The sequence below is a fragment of the Dermacentor albipictus genome, chromosome 10, assembly GCF_038994185.2.
Source record: "Dermacentor albipictus isolate Rhodes 1998 colony chromosome 10, USDA_Dalb.pri_finalv2, whole genome shotgun sequence".
NCBI classification, from domain to species: domain Eukaryota; kingdom Metazoa; phylum Arthropoda; class Arachnida; order Ixodida; family Ixodidae; genus Dermacentor; species Dermacentor albipictus.
In genome coordinates this window covers 1,412,378-1,437,130 of record NC_091830.1, presented here as the reverse complement: position 1 = coordinate 1,437,130, position 24,753 = coordinate 1,412,378, and the positions used below count along the sequence as shown (strand labels likewise).

Genomic DNA, 24,753 nt, shown 5'->3' with positions numbered 1-24,753 from the left:
CGACGACAACCAGTACGTTTGTTTAATCGTGAAATCGAATAAGCTTACGTTCACACTCGTTGCTGTGTACATTGCTCCTTCAAGTGGCTTCGACTCTAAACGACTACACGACCTGCTATCAGCGACACCCGGCCCTACGATTCTCACAGGAGATTTTAATGCTCACCATCCGCTTTGGGGGAGCCTGAAGATGGACTCCAGGGGAAGGCGAATAGCATCCTTTGCCACACAGCACGACCTTTACTGCCTCAACGATGGTAGTCCGACATATTTACGCGGGCCTACCTACAGCAGCTGCCTAGACTTGACCCTGGTTTCTCGGCTTCTTGAAAGAAACGTGCAATGGTTTACAGACATTGAAACACATGGAAGCGACCATATTCCGACGTACCTGAAGATCAAGGGACTATCGAAATACTCCTCCATCACGCTCCGGCGAATTGACTGGTCGGCGTTTCGGTCGCACATGGAGGGAGTATGTCAGCAAGGGAACCCTTCAAGTCCGGAACACGAAATTCAAAAAGCCATGCAAGAGGCTACGCGTAGTTTCCAGCCTTTCCCGAAATATGCAGAATTTGAAGCAGAACTGCAGCGACTACGAGCAATTCGCCGGCGGGCTGAACGAAGATACAGGAGAACTAAATCCATCCATGATCTCCGAGAGGCAAGGCGGATGCAAAAGAAGATTCAACGTCGCATCGATGCACTACAATCTCAAAGATGGAAACGTTTCTGTGAGTCCTTGGATCCACGTCAGCGATTATCTCAAATATGGAGAACCGTGCGTGGGCTTCGCGTATCACCACAACAGCGTGTCCCTTTCAAAGCCCTCGCTTTGCACCAAGGTCGCAGCGAAATTGACATTGCTGAAGAATTTTGCTCCAGACTTTCCAGCTTGCAGTTCCAACGCGCAATTACACCATGTGCTACTCCTGTGTCACGGGATTCCCACATGGATGTAATTTTTTCGCTGGAGGAGCTTGAAGCGGCACTGGCGACTTGCAGGCGCTCTTCGTCACCTGGCCCGGACGGGGTTACCTATGCGGCGCTCGCCAATCTTGGGCAGACAGCACGACTCATGCTACTAAACCATTACAACGAGTCTTGGCGCAACAGTTTGGTTCCACGTGACTGGAAATGCAGCCGTTTGGTTCCACTTCTCAAACCTGGCAAATCACCGTTAAACTTGTCATCGTACCGCCCCATCGCTCTGGCCAGCTGCATAGGGAAAATAATGGAACGAATGATTTTGACTCGCTTGGAATGGTACCTGGAAAGTTACAACGTGTACCCAGATGCTATGGCTGGCTTCCGGCGTGGGCGCTCATCCATAGATAATGTCATCGATTTGGTTACATTCGTTCAGCATCAAAAACGCCGGAAACGACTCACTGCTGCATTATTCCTAGACATAAAAGGCGCCTATGATAATATAGCACATTATGCCATTATAAATGCTCTTACTGAAGCCGGAATCGGTGGCCGCACTTTTCAGTGGCTGTGCAGTTATTTGACCGACAGGCATTTCTTCGTGATGACCGAGGATGGCGCCACGACTCAACACCAAACGTGCCGTGGAGTACCACAAGGCGGAGTGTTAAGCCCGACGCTTTTCAACCTAGTGCTCGTTGGCCTAGTCCGATCCTTGCCCAACACAGTTCAGGTATCAATATATGCCGACGATATCTGCATTTGGGCGTCTGCCGTAACACGGCTGCAGGTACGAGCACGGCTGCAAAAGGCAGCTACGATAACATCTATGTACTTGCGAAAACAGAACTTAGAGCTGTCTTCAGAGAAATGCTGCCTTGTTACATTCACTCGGAAGGAAATGAAGCGTTACAGTGTAAAGGTCAATGGGCAAGCAGTAGCAAATGCACGAAAACACCGCTTTTTAGGGGTAATTATTGACCGAGACCTATCATGGAGCCCGCATGTTTCATACCTGAAGAAGAGATTATTGACAATAATACATCTGCTCAAATTTCTCGGCGGAAAGTCATGGGGCACTTCGGTGCGGTCAATGCTGCAGCTGTATAACGCCTTGTTCCTCGGCTTCGCAAGATACAGCCTCCCTGTGATTGGCAACACCTGCAAAACAAACCTGCGTGTACTCCAGGGACTACAAGCTCAGGCCCTAAGGACGTGTCTCGGTCTTCCGAGGTGTGCGTCTACAGCGGCAACGATCGTCATAGCTCGAGATCACCCAATATCAACGTACTTGGCAACCGACGCTCTCAGGGCGCATATTCGGCACGTTGCCCGATTACCTTCTCACCATCTTGCCGCTCTACCCACAGAAAGGCCACACACAACTTTCAGTCGTTTAATTGATGCCAATCGCCCCTCATTGCCATCGAACTACATGCCTGCAGCAAGACCATCCTCACCTTTATGGTGCCTGCACCGACCTGACATACGCCTCACCATCCCAGGAATCATGAAGAAAGCCAACATGTCCTCGTTTGCCCTTAAGCAGGCCACGTTAGAACATTTACATGAGGTGCACAGTGGCCGCGTACACGTTTACATCGACGGTTCAGTTACATCTGCAAGCGCAGCTGCCGCTGTGCTGATACCAAGAAGGTCCGTCAAGATACAGCTAAAGACGTCACATGTATCATCAACGGCAGCTGCTGAACTCGTAGCCCTGCGTGCGGCTCTTCATTTTATTAAGGAGGAACCATCCCAGGCATGGTCAATCTTCTGTGATTCCAAGGCAGCCCTACAGAGTGTACTCTCAGCACTGCGCCATGGATCACATGAGCAGCTCGCCGCAGAGATCAGAGAAGTCCACCATCGACTAGTTGACGAAGGACACGATATAATATATCAGTGGTTGCCTAGTCACTGTGGCATACATGGCAATGATCGAGCAGACGCAGCTGCCCGATCTGCCCATGACAGCGTCAACTGCGTTGCCATTCCTCTTTCGAGAGCCGACGCAGCGAAAAAACTTGCCACACTTGCGCGTGACCTGACATTAGCCCAGTGGAATTCATCCGATTTCACAAGTGCACGCCTCCATACTCTGGACCCTAATTTACAGCTCCATATTCCGTCCGAGCTTCCACGACGTGACTGCACCCTTCTTATCCGTCTATGGCTTGGAGTAGCATTTTCAAATGCCTACTCTTTCCTTATCGGAATGGCCAACAGCCCACTGTGTGACTTCTGCGGGTGCAACGAAACGATCGAGCATCTTCTTTGTCAGTGCTCTCGTTTTAACCCACAAAGAACTGTCCTCTCAGCCACCTTAGACAAACTGGACAAGCGCCCTATGACAGAAGACAAGATCCTTGGAACCTGGCCTACGCGAACATCAGCGCGATCCGCTATGAAGGCGCTGCTGCGATACTTGAAAGACACGGGACTTTCTGACAAATTGTGACAGTACACTGTGTGGCGCAGGACTGTACGGTGACACTGCGTAAGACTAGGAATGCCTTTGCGGGTTGCGTGACAGTGCCCACAGAAATAGTTCGTGTGTACGTGCGTGTGTGTGCTTAGGTTTTTTTTTTCCTTTTTTTATCCTTCTTTCTTTCTCACCTATTGCATCCCCTTTCCCTTCCCCCAGAACAGGGTAGCCAACCGGAGATAATCTCTGGTTAACCTCCCTGTCTTTCCTTTGCCTTTCTCTCTCTCTCTCTCTCTCTCTTGAAACTTGGCTTCAAGTAGCTTTCACCAATTATAAGCCCCTGTCATCGACCAGCTCGGGCGGCCGAGTGCGAGCTTGCCAGTTTATTGAGCGACGTAGACTCATCGACGTGAATTCCAGAAACCTTTTATTCAGTCGAACCAGAAGTGTTAGAAGAAGTCGTCATCACACCCGGTACCACGGGAAACTCTTCTGGAAGATCGCCCTCACCATTAAAGACTTCGACCATCTCTCCTTGACTCTGTCTTTGTGTCTGTGCAGTCACATGGAGATTGTTTCTTAACAGGTCCTACACAGCCGCATCTCGTCGTGGTCGCTGCCCTCCGGGAAAACGTCTCGCAGCACACACGTGCCTTGTGCACGTAACTGACGTTGAAACCAAGCGTTGGCACCCCCGGTGAAAGCGCGAACTCGGCGTCGCTCGTACTCGGCCTTCCGCGCTGCGGGGTCTTGGCGTAATCGTCGATGCTTCGCAGGGACCCTGGCTCTCTCTCGACTGGCGTATTCAGCACTCTTACACTCTAAAAAAGTTAACACCCGTTAGGGTGTATATCTGCCACACAACAATAATCGTCATCTACCTTGCTTGTGTTTCCTTTCTTCAAAACGCAGCACCCTCTACTTTCCTGCCGGCAATGCTATGTTATGCTGATAACGCGCATGCCGTTCGTTACTGGGAAGTACCGGGCTTACACCGTTAAAGAAAGGAAATGTGGACAAGGCAGATTACGTTTATTGTTGTGTGGCAAGATACGACTCAAAGGGTGTAAACTTTCCTTAGAGTGTACACTCTAAAAGCAGTTGCACTCTTTGAAGTGTATATTTGCCACACAACAATAATCCTTATCTTTGTTGCTTGCGTTGCCTTTCTTGAAAACGCTGTGCTCGCTACTTTCCTGTTGAGAATGCTCTGTCACGCTAACATGCATGCCGTTCGTGAATAGGAAATTGCGGGCTCGCAGCGTTCAAGAAAGGAAATGCGGGCAAGTCAGAAGACGATCATTGTTGTGTGGCAAATATACACCCCAAAAGGGGCAACTGTTTTTAGAGTGTAAAACAGCTGCACCCTTTGCGGTGAATATTACCCGCCGTGGTTGCTCAGTGGCTATGGTGTTGGTCTGCTGAGCACGAGGTCACGGGATCGAATCCCGGCCACGGCGGCCGCATTTCGATGGGGGCGAATCGCGAAAACACCCGTGTGCTTAGATTTAGGTGCACGTTAAAGAACCCCAGGTGGTCAAAATTTCCGGAGTCCTCCACTACGGCGTGCCTCATAATCAGAAAGTGGTTTTGGCACGTAAAACCCCAAATATTATTATTATTGCGGTGAATATTTGTCCCACAACAATAATCTCAATCTGCCTCGCTTGCGCTTCCTTTCATGAAAATGCTGCGCTCGCTGCTTTCCTGTCGAGAACGCTGTCAGGCTGTAACGCTGTCACGCTCAGTTCGAGGGCCGCTAATGTGTGGCTCACACTTGGTGTCCCACTTTGTCTCAATATGGACAAGTCGCTTTCGTGGGCACCACATTCATAAGCCACTTTTGCGGGTCTTTACACCCATGTAGCTATCAACTTAATACACGTCGGACCATGTAAGCACGTATGCTGGTTTCCATTCATGCCTAATCGCGGCCGAGAAAGGCCACAGGCACAATTTGCGCATGGCTGCAGCAGGTAAGGGCGAACAAGGAGCACGATTCACGGTGTGTGTAGATTGGGAGTCTGTGTTGCTGTGTAGACTGCCGAGCAAATGCTTACTTCGAGAGACTGCTTCCCAATGCAACTGACCATGCCGCTATATTCGAGAAATATAACACGGCGGCCGTAACCAAGTGAGATAACAGTGAAATTAAACAGCAATCAATCAACGCACATGGTTCAGACAATACATTATAGATTTTCTACGAACCATATAAAAACAGTGAGCATTCACGTGCACGGGTCTCTTACGACACATTCAGCCGCCTAATTACAGGCATAGTGTTTGCCTTCGTCGTACATGGTGGTCTGGTAACGAGCGATAACCAGCAGTGCAAGCAGATTGTACAGAGCGTTGCATCTGTTTGAACCGACACTTGACGTTGAAGATGAGTAACTTCCATTGCGAAGCAGTCAGGTGACACAGGAATCTGCTGCCGCAACCAACACAGCGACGTGGACACCCGCTGTTTTAGCGTTAACTCCTTTCCAACCTGCACGTTTCTTTTCTTTCGGGGGCCACTAACGTGTGGCTCGCAATTGTTGCGCCATTTTGCCTCAATAAGGACAAATCGGTTCCGTGGGCATCACCTTCGGCAGCCACTTTTGTGGGCCTTTTCACGCATGTGGCTATCATCCTCATACACTTCGAACAATGTAAGCACATATGCTAGTCTCCGTTCTCAGCAAATCATGGCCGAGGAAGGCCACAAGCACAATTTGTCTCCATGGCTGCAGCAGGAAAGAACGAACGGGGAGCACCAGTTACTGTGCGTGTATACTGGGAGTCTATGTCGCTGTGCGGACTGCAGGAACAAATACTTACCTCGAGAGACTGCTTACCAACGCAACTGACCAGGCCCCAGAATCCGAGAAACGTAACACGGCGATTACGACCAAGTGGGACGGCGAAACCAGATTCTGCAATAAATCACTTCAGTGTAGCTTGCGCAAGGACCCAGGCTATCGAGGAAGAGCAGTCTTTAACGAGACTAGGAACATGAAAAATGAGAAAGAATGCATTCAATAAAGAAGCCACTCTGCTCTGCAAGCATTGAAGGCTAAAAACATTAAGAAAAGTAAAATGGTGCACAGCACACGGTGCATAGGTTAATGCAAGACACATGCCGATGCTGCATCAGCTATTTCAGGAGAGGAATTGCGCATGTCAACATGCACTAGAAAATACTGCTGCAGATATGTTACGCTACTAGACAGGGACTGGTTTTAAGTATGAGCGAAGAATCAGTTGCCCTTTATGTTTGGGTGACGATGAATGATCTCTGACGATAATGGGCAATGAAAAAGCTTGCACTTATAGAAAAAATTACACTTAGCACAAATGGAATCTACATGGCCAGGAAGCTGATTAAGGGCAAACTGCCAGAACTCTTTTGGCCAGCGTCGTCCATGCTTGGTCAGAAGTTGCAGGTGCATCTGAACACGAAGAATTTCTAGAAAGTCCTTTTTGAGCTACCTGGATGACTCGGCCAAATGTCCGTGCTGATGAAATGGTGGCTTAAGCTCCTTTCAGTCTTGACTCGGACCTCTGCAGACTTATCTCATCGAAATTCTTATGCATGCGCCTTGTTCGTGGTGTAAAAGCTTTGGAAATTCGGCTCGAGCCGCGGGAGCTCTTGTGATGACCAAGATGTGCTTGGCACAGACTCTGTTGCAGAACAGTGACAGATTAAATACATCACAGATTAGCTAAACTCATATAGTGTTTTCTTTTATGTTCGAACCAATTATACTGAACCATAAATATGAACTAACATTCATATCTGCTGGAAACAAATGACATGTATCTCAAGACTAGCAAGCCAATACAGCATATATCAAGCATATTTATTTCTTAACCAGGTGTTTACCTTGTAGTGGCAGCAGAGAGCAGCTTCTATCTATCTATCTATCTATCTATCTATCTATCTATCTATCTATCTATCTATCTATCTATCTATCTATCTATCTATCTATCTATCTATCTATCTATCTATCTATCTATCTATCTATCTATCTATCTATCTATCTATCTATCTATCTATCTATCTATCTATCTATCTATCTATCTAATATTGATAAGGCGACTCGGTCACCTATGGCCACGGCTACAATAAGATGAATACGACGCGCGCTTCGATGTAGACGTGTTCCGTATGGCTCATGACCGAAGCCTAGCTTTCGGGCTTACATGTCCGTTTGCAAACATGTTACTTCACCCCAAGATAAATAACTCGAGACACCGAAACGCAATGAAATAATTTTAGCAACAAAGAAGCAACCAGCCTAAGTGTACGAACGAAGTGTACGCCCCTACTGTTCCTGATTTATATTAATGACCTACCTTCCTCATTGACATCTCACATTCACTTGTTTGCTGACGATTGCGTGATATATCGTGAAATAATTACTAACGACGACACTAATGCTCTTCAGTTTGACTTGGACTACGTGATTGATTGGTGTAACACTTGGCTTATGGAACTTAATATTAATAAATGTAAAGTTATGCGCGTGCAGAGGAACACCTAAAGTACTCTTCCTACTTACTATCTAAATAAAATTCCTTTAGAACCCGTTAACTCATACAAATACTTAGGAGTTCATATAACAGCAAAACTAACCTGGAACGTTCACACTGAGTACATAATAAGTAAAGCTAATAGCATGCTCGGTTACTTACGCCACAAGTTTTCCAAAGCACCATCATCCTTAAAATTACTACTTTACCAGTCATTAGTGCGCCCTAAATTAGAATACGCTGCAGCTGTGTGGGACCCATACCATGAAAACCTTATTTCCTCACTCGAGCATGTCCAAAATAACTCAGTCCGATTCATATTTTCAAATTATAACCGTACCGCTAGCATAACATCAATGAAGGACAATCTATCTCTTCCATCACTTGCATCTCGCAGAACAATAGCACGTTTGACACTGTTTCACAAATTTTATTACCATTCCTCCCTTCACAGTAACTTCATTTCTCAGCCTCATTACCTATCGAGCCGCATCGATCATCGCCATAAGGTCGGACTTCAAACAGGCAACACGAGCACTTTCAGTCAATCTTTCTTTCCCAGATCATCACAACAGTGGAACCACCTTCCCTGTGAAATTGTATCTATTGTCGACAACAAACTGTTTCGTAAGGCTTTAGCTAACATTGTATAATTAGGAATTATTAACATGTTATTTTATTGACTTGCCGTACTTACAGGCGACTAAGGACGACACTGGTTAACATCGTACTAACAGGAATTATCAAGTTGCTACTTTGTTTACATTGTCTGTCGTACTTACAAATAATGTGCAAGATATTACATAGTATTGTATAATTAGTAATTACTAACACACTGCATTGTTTATTTTCCGTACTTTATTGTTATACTTCCCGTTTTCCCACTCCCCTCTGTAATGCCTTCGGGCCTTGAGGGTACCATAAATAAATAAATAAATAAATAAATACATAAATAAATAAACGAATGAATACGTGCCGCCGTGCACTCGAAAATACTTGCAAAAATTTTAGATCCATGCCAGAGGCCACGTGGAAGATCGATGGTGCTGAACGATATTTATCTTAATAATCACAAAAAACAATAAACTTACTGATAAAGAGTATAATATCTAATTAGAAATGATAACATTGTGATCTTTTTTATGTAATGAAAATGCTTCGATGATTGTAGGAGAAAGTTTGTAAGATCAAATTGAGCTTATTGCGGCGCCTCTAGCGGAGATATCGGAACTAACGAAAGCATCCCTAAATGTTTCTACTGTGTTGGTTTTATTCGAAGCGGCGCGCGATCGAATTTTTCGCCCTCTGTGACCATTTGTTAAACTGGAGAGTGTGCTGCTGCTGACCCCATGGCGTTGACTGACCAAGCGCCACCGAGCACACGCTTTCATATCCTTTTCAAGGTCAAGCGCATGCGCATTCCTAACCGTTATTACAGTGCATACGCAGATCTCGGCGCGGCGGCGAAACTGGCTGCGCGCAGTGTCTCCGTAGGTGGGCGTCGGTGGAGTTTTGTGATACGCAGTCCATATTACGCCGAGCAAGAACAGCTTCGCTGTTAAAAGCAGCCGCAGCGGCGAATCTACCACTCTGTCTTCGCTCCGTGGCGCCGTCTGTCGGGTGGGGTTTTACTCGCCGACGGCAGCAAAGCGGGCTGATGGTGTATGCAACGTCACCACTCCCCCGGTTTGGGGAGGGAGATTTGAATTTCGAAAAAAGGCATTTGGACCCTTCAGATGTAATTTTCTCGTGAACTAAGTCTTTGCTTGGCGCGAAACAAGCGTTGGTAGGTTTATGGAATGGTATTTAAACAGTCCACGCGTCGACTTAGTATTTGACTTTAGTGTCCATTTAAACCGGCGTTGGCCCAAAGTCGTGCTCTAAGAGAAGAACGCACCTCCGCTCGCCCAGGCCGCTCGTACCTGCGAGTGGCTGGCTGCACGCGTGGCCGAGGCGAGCAGCGCGCCGTATGTTGGAGGTCATCTGCTGTGGGTTGAAGTGCGAGCATGGATGCGCGCTATCTTCCCTCTGTCTAATGTCGGAGGTCGCGTAATCGGAGACAGTTGAGATGGTGAAGTGAGTGGCATCACAAAACATTCGCTCCTTATTACGGCATGCAGTGTTGTGACAACGACTGATCTCAGCCATAGATTAAGATCTGCTGATGTGTGTGCGCGCGGGACACCATGCCCCATTACTTAGGAAGATGATGTTTGATGCACTTTAATTGACCAGAAAAGTGCGAATTTTCCTTCATGTATTAACTGGCTAATATTTTGCTATTTATATCGCTCTTTGCCTGTCAAGTTCGTTCGTCTTTCGGGCAGAACTGTTATTTTCTTTTAGGATTATACCAGTAGAGCAACGTCAGCGCTACAGCTACAAGCAGAATTTGAGCTCTGTGACTGAATTCAATCAGCAGTTTTCTTTAGAAAGTCAAGAAGAGAAGAGAGTCGACTGACAGATCACATCTTCTGTTACATACTTTGAGGAGTGCGAATTAATACTAGCTGGTTTAGCAAAGCACGCTGCGATAGTTGCAAACGCGGTCGCATTTTCGAAATAGATTCGAGTGAAGGCGCGAGCAAGTAGACGAGAGGTAATGTGAAAAGAAAGGTAGAAGGCACAGACTTGTTTGCGACAGTTTCCAAGTGAGAGAAAGGGACCTTTATGACACCTAGTAAAGGTAACACTTACATGACCGCGCTATGACCTGCGAAATGCACGACACAATGTATTAGCGAGAAAGTTACCTGTTATCCTGCATTGCACTGTTATCAGGAATTTTTTAGTCTTCGCAGAAACGTCTTGTGTACCCGTTTAGTTACGCCGTTTTGTGTACTTACGCCGTACGTAGCTTCTTTACAGAGTATAGTGGCACTGATATTAAACTATGAATTATCTCTGCCTTGCTTGGTGTGACTGCAATCCCAATTCAACGTATTGCAGAGCTTGGAGACTTTCAACAATGGGAAACCATTCATGGAAGCCATGCACGACATCAAGTTTGGCGTGAACTGCCTGCGATACTGCGCCGGGTACAGCGACAAGGTTCATGGGAAAACAGTTCCAGCAGGTGATCGTACTCTTTTGTTTGTGGAAGTGAGCTGGCATCAACTAACGTTGATATGTGCTCGGTCTCAGGTCCTGGCGCTGCGCCGAGTAGAGATCACATGTTTTCACTAAAATTCGTCTGCTAATTTTATTCCGAACGCCATCTGAATAAACCCCCGAGAACAAGCAATTTGTGTAACCACAGTTTAGTATCCGCTGCTGTTCAAGGGATCCCACGTTCGCTGTTTTTATGTGGACAAAACAAACTTTTATATTGCCACGCGTATATTAAGGGTTCATTTCCTAATCATCATCATCACATCGGGCGCCCATTTTCGAACAGGTTGTGGGTAGAAGATGACGTGAAAGAGGTTGGTTGTTGTGGCCGCTTCAGTTGGCACCGAGCGCTCGAGTGGTGTGGCCTCGACCATCCAGCTCTTAGCAGTTTCGTTGACCTGCAGTGGTGTTTTGGCTGAGTATCGGCTGGTTTTAGGTGCCTCACTAACCTTATTTTAGAGCGCAGCTCTTTGGCGTCCGTTCCTGGGTTTCGCGTCGTCGTCGGCGTTGTCGTCGGCCTCGTAACCAGCTCCGCCCCCCTTTCACCCCCCCAGCGCTAGCAGCGACCGACTGATACCGCTGGATGCCGCTGACGCCGCTAGAGAGTCAAGATAACGTGACTGCATAGAACACCGTCGCCGCCATGCAGAAAGAGGAGGAAAGGGTCCCCCCCTCCCCTGTTCTTGCGTGGCGGATAGGGTGCTCTTCAGTTGCCGACGCGCCGGTTATTTCACGTAGGCCCCGGCACGTCGACGAATACGTGACCACCTTCCCACGGCTAGACCTGGTTCTTAGCGCTGCGGAAGCGAGGGTATCATATTGTTTGTGTCGGCATCGGCGGCGTTGTCCCTGAAACCAACTCCGCAGCTGGGGTTGACTCACTATCGGCATCAGCGGCATCAGTCAGTCGCTGCTATCTCTTCCCTCCTCCCTTTATCGTGTTGTCCGCTTGCTGCGCGCGCTTCTGCCCCCATCGTTTGCCGCTGGGTGTACACGCCGCCCCCCTCCCCCCTCTTCCTGCGAGTCTCCGGTTGTCAAAGCGCCGGCTCGAACTTAATTCCTTTCTTCGCTCCTCCTCCAATGCAACCCCTGTGCGGTGGCAATCAGAGAGCCAGATCGGTGGCGGCGGATCTGTATATGTGCACCGCCCGAGCCGAAATTGCCGCTGAAAGACGTCGTGCACTTCCTGCAACTCGCATTAACCGTCCATCGATCCACACCGATGTTAGTAGTGGGGGACTTTAATGTTGACATAAAGACAAACAGCAATTTCCTAACACTTATGCGGGAGAACTTCCCGTTCCTCTCGCTCGTAACGCTTCCCACGGCTGTGACAACCTCGCGAGGCACTTGTATATAGATCTCGTCTTTGAGAATCAAGCATTGGTGTACCAAGTCGAACATATATCAGTCTATTTCTCCGACCACAAGGCTTCCTTCATGACTGTCAATAACTGTTAGTGGAGTCTTTGTTAAAGGAATACGTGTGAAAAATAAAACAAAAATTCTGTGATAGCGCATACATGTGTTGCTCGATTTCTTTGCCTCAATCTATCGAAAAGGTGAAACAGCTTATTTGCTGCGCTCAAATTTCGCATTAGGAAGTAACGTAATCGTCGGTAATTTTTTTTGTCCCTGATTTATTGGCATTCCTTGCATCAGCCGTCTTGGGCTGATGTCAACCAGTTATCGTGGCCAGGCGCGCTCCGGCTTGTCAGCAGTCCTTCCACCTAATGAATTGCCTCTAGATTTATTTTTTCGAAGTGGCGTCAGCACCATTCCTGTTACGCTTGTGCCTACCAATGGAGGTTCCATCAAGACCGCGAATCCACATGCTGTCCAGAAGGAACTTAATACCATGTACAACCACTTACAAACCACCACTGACGTGCGAGCGTTCCGACGAGGACGTATAATGTGTCGGTCACCCGACCAGACCTCTGTTGAAGACTTCCTGAAATGCACTTCATTCGCTTCCACCCCGGTGAGTACTTTTATTCCGCCTCACCTTGCGTACACCAAGGGTCGTACGGGGCGTAGACTCCCGATTAAGTCCAACTGAAACCCTGGACAAGCTCTCCGCAGCAGGCGCCATTGCTATTTACCGTTGCAATCAACTGATAAATAATGAGAGGATTCCGAATTGCAGCGTTTGTGGGTGTGGCCTACAATAAAGGTGTGGCCTCTTGTGTTCCGTGTAGAACCACTCGCGTCACGTCCAATCCAATGTCAGAATTATTGGAGGTTCGGGCGCAGCGCAGGAGGATGTATGTAGACCTTACGTAACGGCACTTGTGGAAATGGTCATCCTTAAAGTGAATGCTCTGCACAATCTCAAAAATGCTGCCTCTCTGGGGGAACACACACAGCAGAATATTCGAACTGCCCAGCTCGCGCTCAAGAAATAAAAATTCTTGAAATAATCGCTGCTCGCTGCCATCGCCATCGCTGCTCCCAAAGAGATGCAACTGTGGTTATATATATATATATATATATATATATATATATATATATATATATATATATATATATATATATATATATATATATATATATATATGGTCTATGATTTTTCCAGTCTTTGGCGTCCCCTTTCTTATGGATTAGGATTATCTTAGCGTTCTTCCATGATTTCGGTACGCTCGAGGTCATGAGGCATTGCGTATACAGGGTGGCCAGTTTCTCTAGAACAATCTGTCCACCATCCTTCAACAACTCTGCTGTTACCTGATCCTCCCCAGCTGTCTTCCCCCTTTGCATATCTCCTAAGGCTTTCTTTACTTCTTCCGGCGTTACTTGTGGGATTTCAAATTCCTCTAGACTATTCTCTCTTCCAATATCGTCGTGGGTGCCACTGCTGCTGTATACATCTCTAAAGAACTCCTCAGCCACTTGAACGATCTCATCCATATTAGTAATGATATTGCCGGCTTTGTCTCTTAATGCATACATCTGATTCTTGCCTATTCCTAGTTTCTTCTTCACTGCTTTTAGGCTTCCTCCGTTCCTGAGAGCATGTTCAATTCTATCGATATTATACTTTTAGTGATCTTAGTGCTGCCCTATTCTCTAGCATACACATGTTTGCAAATTATTGTGTTGTCTTCCTGGAAATTGTTAACATTGATGATATGAGAACACCTCAGTTTGATTTGGATTATATAAAGTAGTTGACAGTATGGGAAGTAGCTAATAGGCACTATATATTAACAAATGCAATGTGGGAATTTCAAACTAATTCTTGTCCTTGCACTTGCCATCTTAACAATTTCCCTTTGGATTTTATTTCACCATATAATCATCAGATCATAGCTGCGCACATCATAACCAATTTAAGTTGGACCGTTCATGTAGAGTGCAATATTAACAGTGCCAATTGCATGCTCGAGTAGTATGCAGCTTTTCCAAACCACTGTCTACTTGATAGCTGCTGCTCTACAAAACATTAATGCACTCCAAATTTAATGTGCATCTGCATAAACCAGGTTAAACTGATTACTTCAATGTGGCGAGTGGGGCTAGTTGGTTATATGTTGAACAGATCTTGAAGTGCACCGGAACATCGACAAAATTTGAGAGAAAAACAGACAGGACAGTGCTTAGTGAAAGACAGCATATAAGTGAAGGGCTGTCCTGTCTGTTTTTCTGTAAAATTTTGTTTGTGTTAGGGTGCGCTTTGATCTCTGTTGAACATGATTACTTCACTTGGATTAGTACAAAATAGTTATGTTGGTTTTACCCTTCCAAACTATGACAACTGTTATAACTATGATGAAAGCTAACCTAGCGCTTGTCCCACTAGCTACTTGTCATAATGTTGCTAGTAGTCTCTTGCTATTTCATATTCGTTGTACCCCACTTCACAACGACCTCATTCTGCAGTTGCAGTACATTTAAAACTGTGTTGATCACCATAATGAAACAATTGATTCATGCTATACCAAGTTTTGCTTTCAGCCCTTTCTTGCCGCACACCTCCCAGAAATAGAACCTTTTACCCAGTTGTGGCCATCACCAATGACAAAATTTTTCATGAAAATGTTAGCTAAAATAGTATAATCAGAAGGATCTTTATGCTTTTACCACAACTCACTGTATTTGTTTTTATTTTAATGCTTTCAAACCCCTATGCTTAATATGCCATATGGCATTGAGGGTAGAATGAAAAGTAATTTAATAAACTCAAGCAAATGTTTGGACTGTGTCTAGTTTCAGATGTGAAAACAGAGCACAAGTTCACAGGAAGATACAGATGAAGTCAAAACGAATGCTGTGAGCGCATCGCGTTCTTACCAAACCGAGGCTAGTCATTCCATAAGGAGCTTTGGCATAATGAAAGTCGTGTTTGTTTTTCAGATGGCAATGTTTTCGCCTATACAAGGCGCGAACCGGTTGGAGTCATCGGGCAAATTATTCCGGTAAGATTCCACAGCTTTATTCATTTTGTTTTAAACTTCCGCGGTAGGTGTCAACGTGTAAACTTTTTGCTGGTTGCACCAAACGAGCAGTCGTTCAGAAGTTCCTCCAAAGTATTCCTAGCCGTTCAACGTACGAGATGCCTCAAATGTCGCTACTTCCTGGGTTCGCCCTGTTTCAGCAGGCAGTTCTAGCAGAAATGAGAAAACGCCGACGTGTTCCTATTGCGATATCGTAACACGTGCGTTGTTTTGCTTTTGTCCGGCGGCCGTGTTTCGCCAGATTATTATTGTTATTCAGTTATCGCTCGGCGCATTACTTACGCGCGAAATTTTACGTGGTGCAAGCGGCAGTATAATTGGACGCAATTTTTCTTTTTTCTTTTTTTTGCATTCTGCTCACAATTTTATTAATTTGGTCTTACTACACTTTTAACTTCGCAAATGTTGCACTTTTATGCCTACTGCATAAATACGTCCATATCCTACCGTCCCATCGCTTACCTATTCACGCTCCCACGCGCACATCACGACGTCTGCATAATTACTTGAGCATCGAACGCCTTTTCGGAAGGACTCAAACAATTAATTCACCTGCACTATCACGTGCCATCGCAATCTTGAATAGTCTTCCCGAAACTATCGCCACGATCACTGACCGTAACCACTTCCGTGAACAACTGGACAGGCATATTAAGATTGTGCAGTAATTTCACTTCTCTTGTATTACGTGCTGAATTAGGTCTGTATAGTAATTCGAGTGTTTCGTTTTAGTTGTCGTCTGCTGGCTGACATAACTCTCTATTGCTCTGTGCCCCCTCACTCAATGCCCCTCTGGAAGCCCTGTCATATATCGTAAATAAATAAATAAATAAATAAATAAATAAATAAATAAATAAATAAATAAATAAATAAATCTATGGCTGCCAGGGAAAACCGCATAGTTTCAATGACAAATGGTAGCCCTCGGGAATTAGTTGCACCACGCCTTATCCGGTTTCGCGATCACCAAGCACACTTAACACTGCGTCTTCTTGCAAATAAATTGCATTGGAACTTTCTTTCTTTTGGGGCTGGTCTAATCATAGTTTTGGCATGCAAAACGCAGAATTTAATTCATTTAGTTATCACTTCAAAATGTGAAAATTTAGGTTAGCATGAGTTGCCTAGTTCTACTCAGTGCAATTTTAGAAGATTGGAAACAAGTCGTAAAATGTTATTTTGTCCGCGTACGACTAAAAATATTCACTTGCCATCCCGGCCCTGCGAAAGTGGATGTCCAACGAAGCTCTTGAAAACCACCTCTGCAATGCAATGTTTTATTGCTTTAGAGTTTTGACAGCATGCCACCGCCCATAGCGGTGCTTCAAAAATATTGAAATTCCTAGTTTGGTTCTTTTGTATACGAAAGGCTAGGGACGGCACTAACCCTGCCGTCGCCGCGGTAGCTTTCGCGACAGTTAAGGGCCGTTTATAGTCCGACGTAACGTCCGCGCGCGCGCACGCTACGTCACGTCGGCGCGGAACTCTGGCACCACAATGCATTGCGCGCGAAGAAAAAGGCGCCAACACAACTCCGCAGACTGCTTTTGCGGACGGCGCGCGACTTGGCGAACCTTCTGCGCATGCTCCGAAGATAGCAGCCTACGGCGCGCGCGTTGAAGTATAGAGGGGATGGCATCTCGGCTGGCGCAGCGCAACCGACGCAGCGTGACTCACCGCGAACGACGCTCGCCCGCGCGCCGATAACGTCGGACTATAAACGGGCCTTAACCTTTACTGAGAAACTATGCGGGGAGCGCTACGTGCTTCGCATGGTTATCAGGAGCGCCTTATCAAGTATGTGGTTCTGGTGTTTTTGTGCGTGTTCTTTGTTAAAACGTACGCTGGTCTGTATTTTTCATGCGTGGTTCCAAAAAATTGTGTGCAACTGTTCACTGCACTTTGCCAAGTGCTTGAAGCCTCTGCCTTACGTGGGCACGAGCCACTGCTCCTGACCTGCACTGCCGGTGGGATCGGCCTACATTTTCCAGCGTAAGCTTTGATGGGTTCATTCCAGTAGCCGCTTTGGTTGGCGATGGTGTCCGCTGCCGCCGGTATCCGTGGCAGCTATCGCAGGAATGAGAAAAAAAAACCTAGTTCCCCCCTAGATCAAGCTCCGGCCCGCTGCGTGGGTGTCACCTATACTCTACCACTGAGCCACGCCAGAGCTTGCTAGTATGCAGCGGTAAAATGCCTCATAAACGCATACAGTACCTTCAGCCACTACTCGTCTCTTCTGCCTCATTGTGAACAAGGAACCTGTCCGGGTTCCGGAACGTCTTTCTTTTCGTTGGACTCGGTCAGTGACTGCAAACCTTTTTTCACTTCATCACCTGACCAGACGAATTTTTGTCGAAACCTTGAATACGTGTACTTGACTACCTAGATTACGTTTGTTCTTGTCGCTGTTTATCGCCCTGCCGATACTGGTGACTTGAACCAATTGTACGATCACGCGCTGCAATTTCAGGGAAGAAGTCTAATAATAATTGATGATTTTAATTTGCCCTTTATTAATTGGCATGATATTAATTATGGTTGCTCCACCCCAGGAGGCACCATACTGGACATTATGCTTTCCCTTAACCTCGAGCAAGTCGTCAAAGTAAACACAAGAGGAAATGCAGTCGTAGATGTTTTGTTTATCATTGACATTTTCGGTGGAGGTACTCTGGTAGTTGAAGAGGGTATTTCAGATCACAAATTAATTTTCTACTCATGGTATAAATATACTGATAGGAAAAAAAATGCTTCTGTGATAAAAGTTATCAAGGACATTGCTCGGGTGGATGATGTGGCCATAATAGACTATTTGGATACTCATCTATGCGGTCCTATAAGTAATATAGAGGCAGCATGGAAGCAATTTCGTAGTGTTATTCACCACTGTATCGAAAACCTTGGCCACCAGAAACGTTCCGTCAGCGTAGATTAAACCCATGGATCACCGGAGAGTAATTCAGAGTAAAATAAAAAAATAAAACGATGGATGAAAAAACGTAAAACAGAATCCGAGCAGTTCAGACACCTTAAAGACGATTTGTTAACGAAAGTTAGGTAATCTAGAAATATTTTTTTTTCAACAACAGCCTTGCGGAGTTCATTAAAAACGATCCTCCGAAGTTTTGGCGCTACTTAGGTAACACAAAAGTCGAAGTTTACAACGTGAATGTCGATGGTGTCATTCAGACAGATCCTTCTAGCATAGCGGAGACCTTTAACGAGTACGTCCAAAGTGTATTTTCTGCGTATGAAGAATATGAGCCACGAAGCACCGAATCAAATCTCTCTCAGGACGTTCGGGTAACGCGTGGCGGCGTTTTGGCGTTGATCTTAATGTTCATAGGCGTAAGGCTACTGCACCGGACGGTCTCCCGAACCTATTTTTGAGGAGATATGCCGAACAAATTTCTTGATACCTAACGGAGCTCTTTAACTTTTCACTGGAAACGGGCGAAATACCTGTTGATTGGCCTCTGGTGCGTGTAGTTACCATACACAAAAATGGCAGCCGTCTTCTGCCTTCTAACTGCCGCCCTGTTTCAATCACCAGTCAATGCTGGAAGATGTTAGAGCATGTGATTGCTAAACGCATACAATATTTATTCTCCGAACATAAGGTGTTGTCGGTTCATCAGCAGGGGTTTAGAAAAGGTGTGTCTACAGTTGCACAACTGGTATTGACATTGCATAATTTGTTTAGTGTTCTTGACATGACTGGCCAAGTAGATGTACTGTTTACGGACTTTTGCAAGGCATTTGAGAAGTTACCGCATGTTAAATTATTATATACGTTGGAGAGCATTGGACTTCCACTCTGTGTTGTTAGGTGGATTTTCGCGTACCTTAATCATAGACAACAGTTTGTACAAGGGCAGAATTTTTCTTACAGTGTGCTCCCAGTTACCTCGGTGGTTCCACAGGGGAGTGTGTTAGGGCCATCGTTGTTTTTAATCTATGTATATATTGAAATACTACGGTTGAGACGACGCTTTATTCCAAGAAGGAAAAATGGCGCCGACGCAAAAAAACGAACACGAGCCGATGATTGATGATGACTTTGTACAGATGAAGATGAAGTCCGCATAAATGCTTACACTAATTTCCCCCGTGGACGGAAGCGGCCAGCCTGGCCGCACATTAGACAGTGGAACGGATATGAAAGGGCTTCAGGCGAGAAACGTGCACGATCTCTGTTCCGCGGCAGCGTCGGTCGGTTGGGGACTCAACAGGTGTAACGCGATAGTTCACCGGCGAGGTCTGCTCGATGACTTTGTAGGGGCCAAGATATCGAGACTCAAGCTTCTCACATAAACCGGGTGTGCGCGCAGGGGTCCATAGGAGCACATCGTCACCAGGGCGGTAGGAAACGGCGCGATGAGAGGCATCGTACCGATGTTTGCGATCGTCTTGGCTGGCTGCAGTGTTCATACGGGCGCGACGACGACATTGGGCAAGACGAGACACAAACTGGTCGCAAATGAATGGTGAAGCATTGACAGGGCCAGAGAAGAAAGAAACGTCGAGTGATGAGGTTGGGTGGCGGCCGTATACTAAGAAAAACGGAGAGTATCCGGTGGTCCGTTGAACAGACGTGTTGTACGCAAATGTTACAAATGGGAGAATCGCATCCCAGTTACGATGATCAGGTTGAATATACATGGATAGCATGTCACACAGCGTGCGATGAAATCGCTCTGTTAGGCCGTTGGTCTGAGGGTGGTAGCTAGACGTTGTCTTGTGCACGGTGTTGGACGCTTGCAGAACTTGATTAAGAGTGCTTGAAAGGAATGCCTTGCCTCGGTCGCTCAAAAGAACGTGAGGCGCCCCGTGACGTAAGTAGACAGCCTGCAAGAAGAAGGCCGCTACTTCTGAGGCAGCTCCTGAGCGTATTGAGGCTGTTTCAGCGTACCGGGTCAAATGGTCAACAGCAGTGACGATCCATCGGTTGCCGTCTGGAGTAGGTGGGAGTGGCCCGAAAAGGTCAATGCCGACGACAGAGAAGGGTTGTGCTGGACAAGGAAGTGGTTGTAGGGTCCCGACCGGAGCAGTAGTAGGTCGCTTACGGTGTTGGCAAAGCGTGCACGAGGCAACATATTTAGCTATGCTCGTGGAAAGGCCTGGCCAATAGAATCGGCTGCGTATGCGCTCGTGTGTTTTGTTGTAACCCAAGTGGCCTGACGTCGGGTCATCGTGCGAGGCCTGCAGAACTGCAGCGCGAAGAGAGCGCGGTAGAACGGGAACCCATCGATGGCCTTCTGGGTGAAAAATGTACCGGTAGAGCACGTCGTCTTCAAACTTGAACAGTTTGAGTTGTTTCCGTAGCCTGGCATTGGGAGGAGATGAAACACCGCTAAGGCGATTGATGATACTATGGCAATAGGAATCGGCGCGCTGGTGAGTGGAAAGCACTGAAAGGCGGTTTGGTGAAGTCAAGGAAGAAATCGGTGTAAGAGACGAAGCGTCCTCCGTGCGGCCAATTTGACAAGGTGATGTGATGTGCCCCGATGATGGTGGTAATGGGCATCGTGAAAGAGCATCGGCATCTTGGTGCTTCCGTCCGGACTTATATATGACATTGAAATCATATGCTTGCAATCGGAGTATCCAGCGGCCAAGGCGCCCGGACAAGTTTTTGATCGTCGACAACCAACATAGGGCATGGTGGTCGGTCACAACCGTGAAATGTCGACCGTGGAGGTATGGACGAAATTTCTGAATGGACCAGACAACAGCCAAACACTCTTGTTCGGTTATCGAGTACTTCTTTTCCGCGGAAGTGAGAGTGCGGCTTGCATATGCAACAACCTTTTCGCAAAATTCGTGGTCGCGCTGCAGCAGTACGGCACCAATTCCGTGACCGCTGGCGTCAGTATGCACTAATGTGGGCGCCTTGTCATCAAAATGACAAAGAACAGGTGGGGATGTTAGTGCGCGCTTGAGTTCTTGGAACGCGGCTTCACACTGATCGTTCCAATCGAAGGAACTGGAACTTGCAAGGAGCTTGTGGAGGGGCGAGGCAATGCTGGCAAAGTTCCGGATAAAACGTCGAAAGTATGAGGCGAGTCCAATGAAGCTGCGCAGTTCTTTTGCACGAAGTGGACGTGGAAAGTTGAGCACCGCGGAAATTTTATCCGGATCGGGCTGGATGCCGGCTTTGCTAACGAGATGACCCAGGACTTTAATCGTTGTGCTAGCGAAACAGCACTTCCTCGTGTTTAGTTGAAGTCCGGCATTAGAAAGGCATGTGAGCACTTCATCTAAGCGTTGCAGATGGTCAGTGAAAGTCGAGGAAAACACGACGATGTCGTCGAGGTAACATAGACAAGTTTTCCACTTGAGGCCGCGAAGAACCGTGTCGATCATTCTTTCAAATGTGGCGGGAGCATTGCATAGACCGAAAGGCATTACATTAAACTCATAAAGACCATCCGGAGTAGAAAAGGCGGTCTTTTCTTTGTCCGCTTCGTGCATTGGGATTTGCCAATATCCGGAGCGAAGATCAAGGCTGGAGAAATATTGCGCGCCTTGCAACGAATCAAGGGCGTCATCGATACGGGGCATCGGATATACATCCTTACGGGTGATCTTGTTTAGCGCACGGTAGTCAACACATAATCGTACCGATCCATCCTTCTTCTGCACCAAAACGACGGGTGATGACCAAGCACTGGCGGAGGGACGTATGACGTTTCTTTTCAGCATATCGGCGACGTTCTCCTCGATGATTTTGCGTTCGGCCAAAGAGACTCGGTAGGGACGACGGCGTACAATAGTCTGGCCATCGGTGTCGATACGATGGAAGGCAACGGAAGTCTGTCCGAGGGACGAAGTATCCATATCGAAGGAGGCCTGGTGCTTCGTAAGCAATTTTAGCAACGCTTCATGTTGAGCAGCAGTAAGGTCAGGGCTTATCACGGAAGTAAGGGCAGATGAAGCAGATTTGTCCTGTTGAGGAAGAGCTGGCGAGGCGGCAAGAGGAAGCAGGGAGACTGGTTGGGTATCCACATAACAAGTCACTGCGGAGCCTTGAGGTAGGAGGATTGTCTCAGAGGTCGCATTTAAAGCGATGATTAAGGCAGAGCTTTCTTTGAACCGCACCATGCAGGAAGCGAAGACAATCCCACGGGCAAGACAGCGACCGTAAGGAGTGATGAACACGTCGCCATTGGTGATGTCCGTAGAAGAGAGACTTATGACTTGCTCGTGGCCGGGAGGCAGTACAGAATCGGCAGCAGTGAGAAAGCGCAGTCGTGGCTCATCGGTACTCCCGCCGCAATGAACTGTCTCGCTCATATGGACTACACGTTGACGGCAAGAGATTAATGCGGACGCTGACGAGAGAAAGTCCCAACCCAAAATTAGTTCATGAGCGCACGGGAATAAAATCGCGAACTTAATGTGATGACAGATACCATCAATGAAGACGCGTGCTGTACATTGGGCTGATGGTCGAATTATGGCTCCATTAGCCCCAATCAGGGATGATCCAGTATAAGGCGTCTTCACTTTCCGCAGACGAGAGCACAGGTCGGCACGCATAACAGATATAGTAGCTCCCGTGTCAATCAGAGCTAACAAAGGCACACCCTCCACAGACACCAATAACATGTTCGAAGGACGTTCAGGAGGACTTGGAGCACTTCGCGGTGATGCAGTTTTCCCTCCAAAAACTGCACTGGTTAGTTTTCCGGTCGCTGGACATGGAGTTGGGAGACAGGGCGAAGTGGCGAAACAGAACGTCGGAGCGGCGATGGGGAGCGGCGTCTCGAGGCACGTGTGTTGAGTGCGGTGTTGGAGAAGTCGGCCGGAGATGGAGATCGGCGAACGGGAGGATTATCGTCATAAGTGCGGTAAACGCGAGGAGGTGGATCATCGCGTTCAAAGGCCGCGTAACCACGACGTTCGTCTTGCTGGCGGCGTCGGCAAAACCGGGAGATATGTCCTCGAAAGCCGCAGTAGTAGCAGGTAGGCCTCGACGAACGCCAGGCAGAGTAGTAAGGCGGGTTCGGAGCTCGGGTGTCTAAGGGTGCCAGGTGATCGTGAACAGGTGCAGATGGTGTAATTGGAGGCGGCGCGGCTGGCATTGCAGCAATCTGGGCGTAAGAAGCCGGTTGTGGGCAAGGAGAAGCGTTGGTATGCTGGGCGTTATGCAGGGAGGCCAATTCCTCCTTAATAATACCGCGCAGGTCCGTAGAAGCAGGTTGGACGTGAGCGCTGCTGCAAGGGGTTGAGCCATGCGCTTGCAATTCCTCACGAATTATGGCTCGAATGATAGACCGGAGCTCAATACTGTTGGCCAGGGAGTTGTCGGAAAAGTCCGGTTGCAAGCGGATTGACTGCAGGGCGTCGAGGCGCTGACAGACGGAGACGACGTCCGACACCGTCGAAGGGTTTTGAGCGGCGAGTGCGTTGAAGGCGGTAGATCCGATACCCTTAAGAAGGTGTCGCACGCGATCAGTTTCTGGCATGGCACTGTCGACACGGCGGCAGAGCGCGAGGATGTCCTCAATGTACGAGGTATACGATTCGCCATAATGCTGGACGCGCTCAGACAGCCTCTTTTTCGCAACTTCCGAACGAACCGTGGGCGTGCCGAAAATCCGCCGTAGCTGCTCCCTGAAAGACGACCAATCACGGAAGTCTCTCTCATGATTCAGGAACCATGTCTTGGCTACTTGAGAGACGTAAAATGGCACGTTGGTTAACCGCGATGTCTCGTTCCAGTTGTTGTATTCGCTGACACGATCGTAGTTGTCGAGCCAGTCTTCAACGTCCTCACCTGGAAGGCCAGAGAAGATTTCAGGGTCGCGATACCGGTTGTTGGCAGGGCTGGGATTGGGGGTGGCTGGAACTTGAACCGAGATGGTGGATGCTGCGGTCTGGTCTTGCGACATGGCGGCCTCTTGGCGTAAGCGGCGTCCCGAACGTAGCTCCAGGAGAGATCTTGAAGTGGATTGAGGTCGAAGGGATCTTAAAGCACCTCCACCACTTGAAATACTACGGTTGAGACGACGCTTTATTCCAAGAAGGAAAAATGGCGCCGACGCAAAAAAACGAACACGAGCCGATGATTGATGATGACTTTGTACAGATGAAGATGAAGTCCGCATAAATGCTTACAATATATAATTTGAGGTAATATGAAAGGATGTCTCAATCAGATTATTTGCTTATGATTGCGTGGTTTTTAAAACAATCTTGAATGCAAATGACCACGCCTCTTTACAAGCAACTGTTTTGGCAATTTACGACTGGTGCGAGAACTGGGGCCTAGAACTGAATAAGGAAAAGACTTCTACGTGG

At 47.3% G+C, this 24,753-nt stretch overlaps 1 protein-coding gene across 2 annotated transcripts in view; it reads left to right on the top strand.

The window, feature by feature from the left end:
- Positions 1-24,753, top strand: part of LOC135911970 (aldehyde dehydrogenase 1A1-like) — a 360,058-nt gene that overhangs the window by 83,460 nt on the left and 251,845 nt on the right. For both annotated transcript variants that reach the window (XM_065444352.2, XM_070527411.1), the window contains exons 4-5: positions 10,829-10,955; positions 15,347-15,408. In XM_065444352.2, the coding sequence (XP_065300424.2) occupies positions 10,829-10,955; positions 15,347-15,408 (189 nt within the window). The remainder of the gene's footprint in view (positions 1-10,828; positions 10,956-15,346; positions 15,409-24,753) is intronic.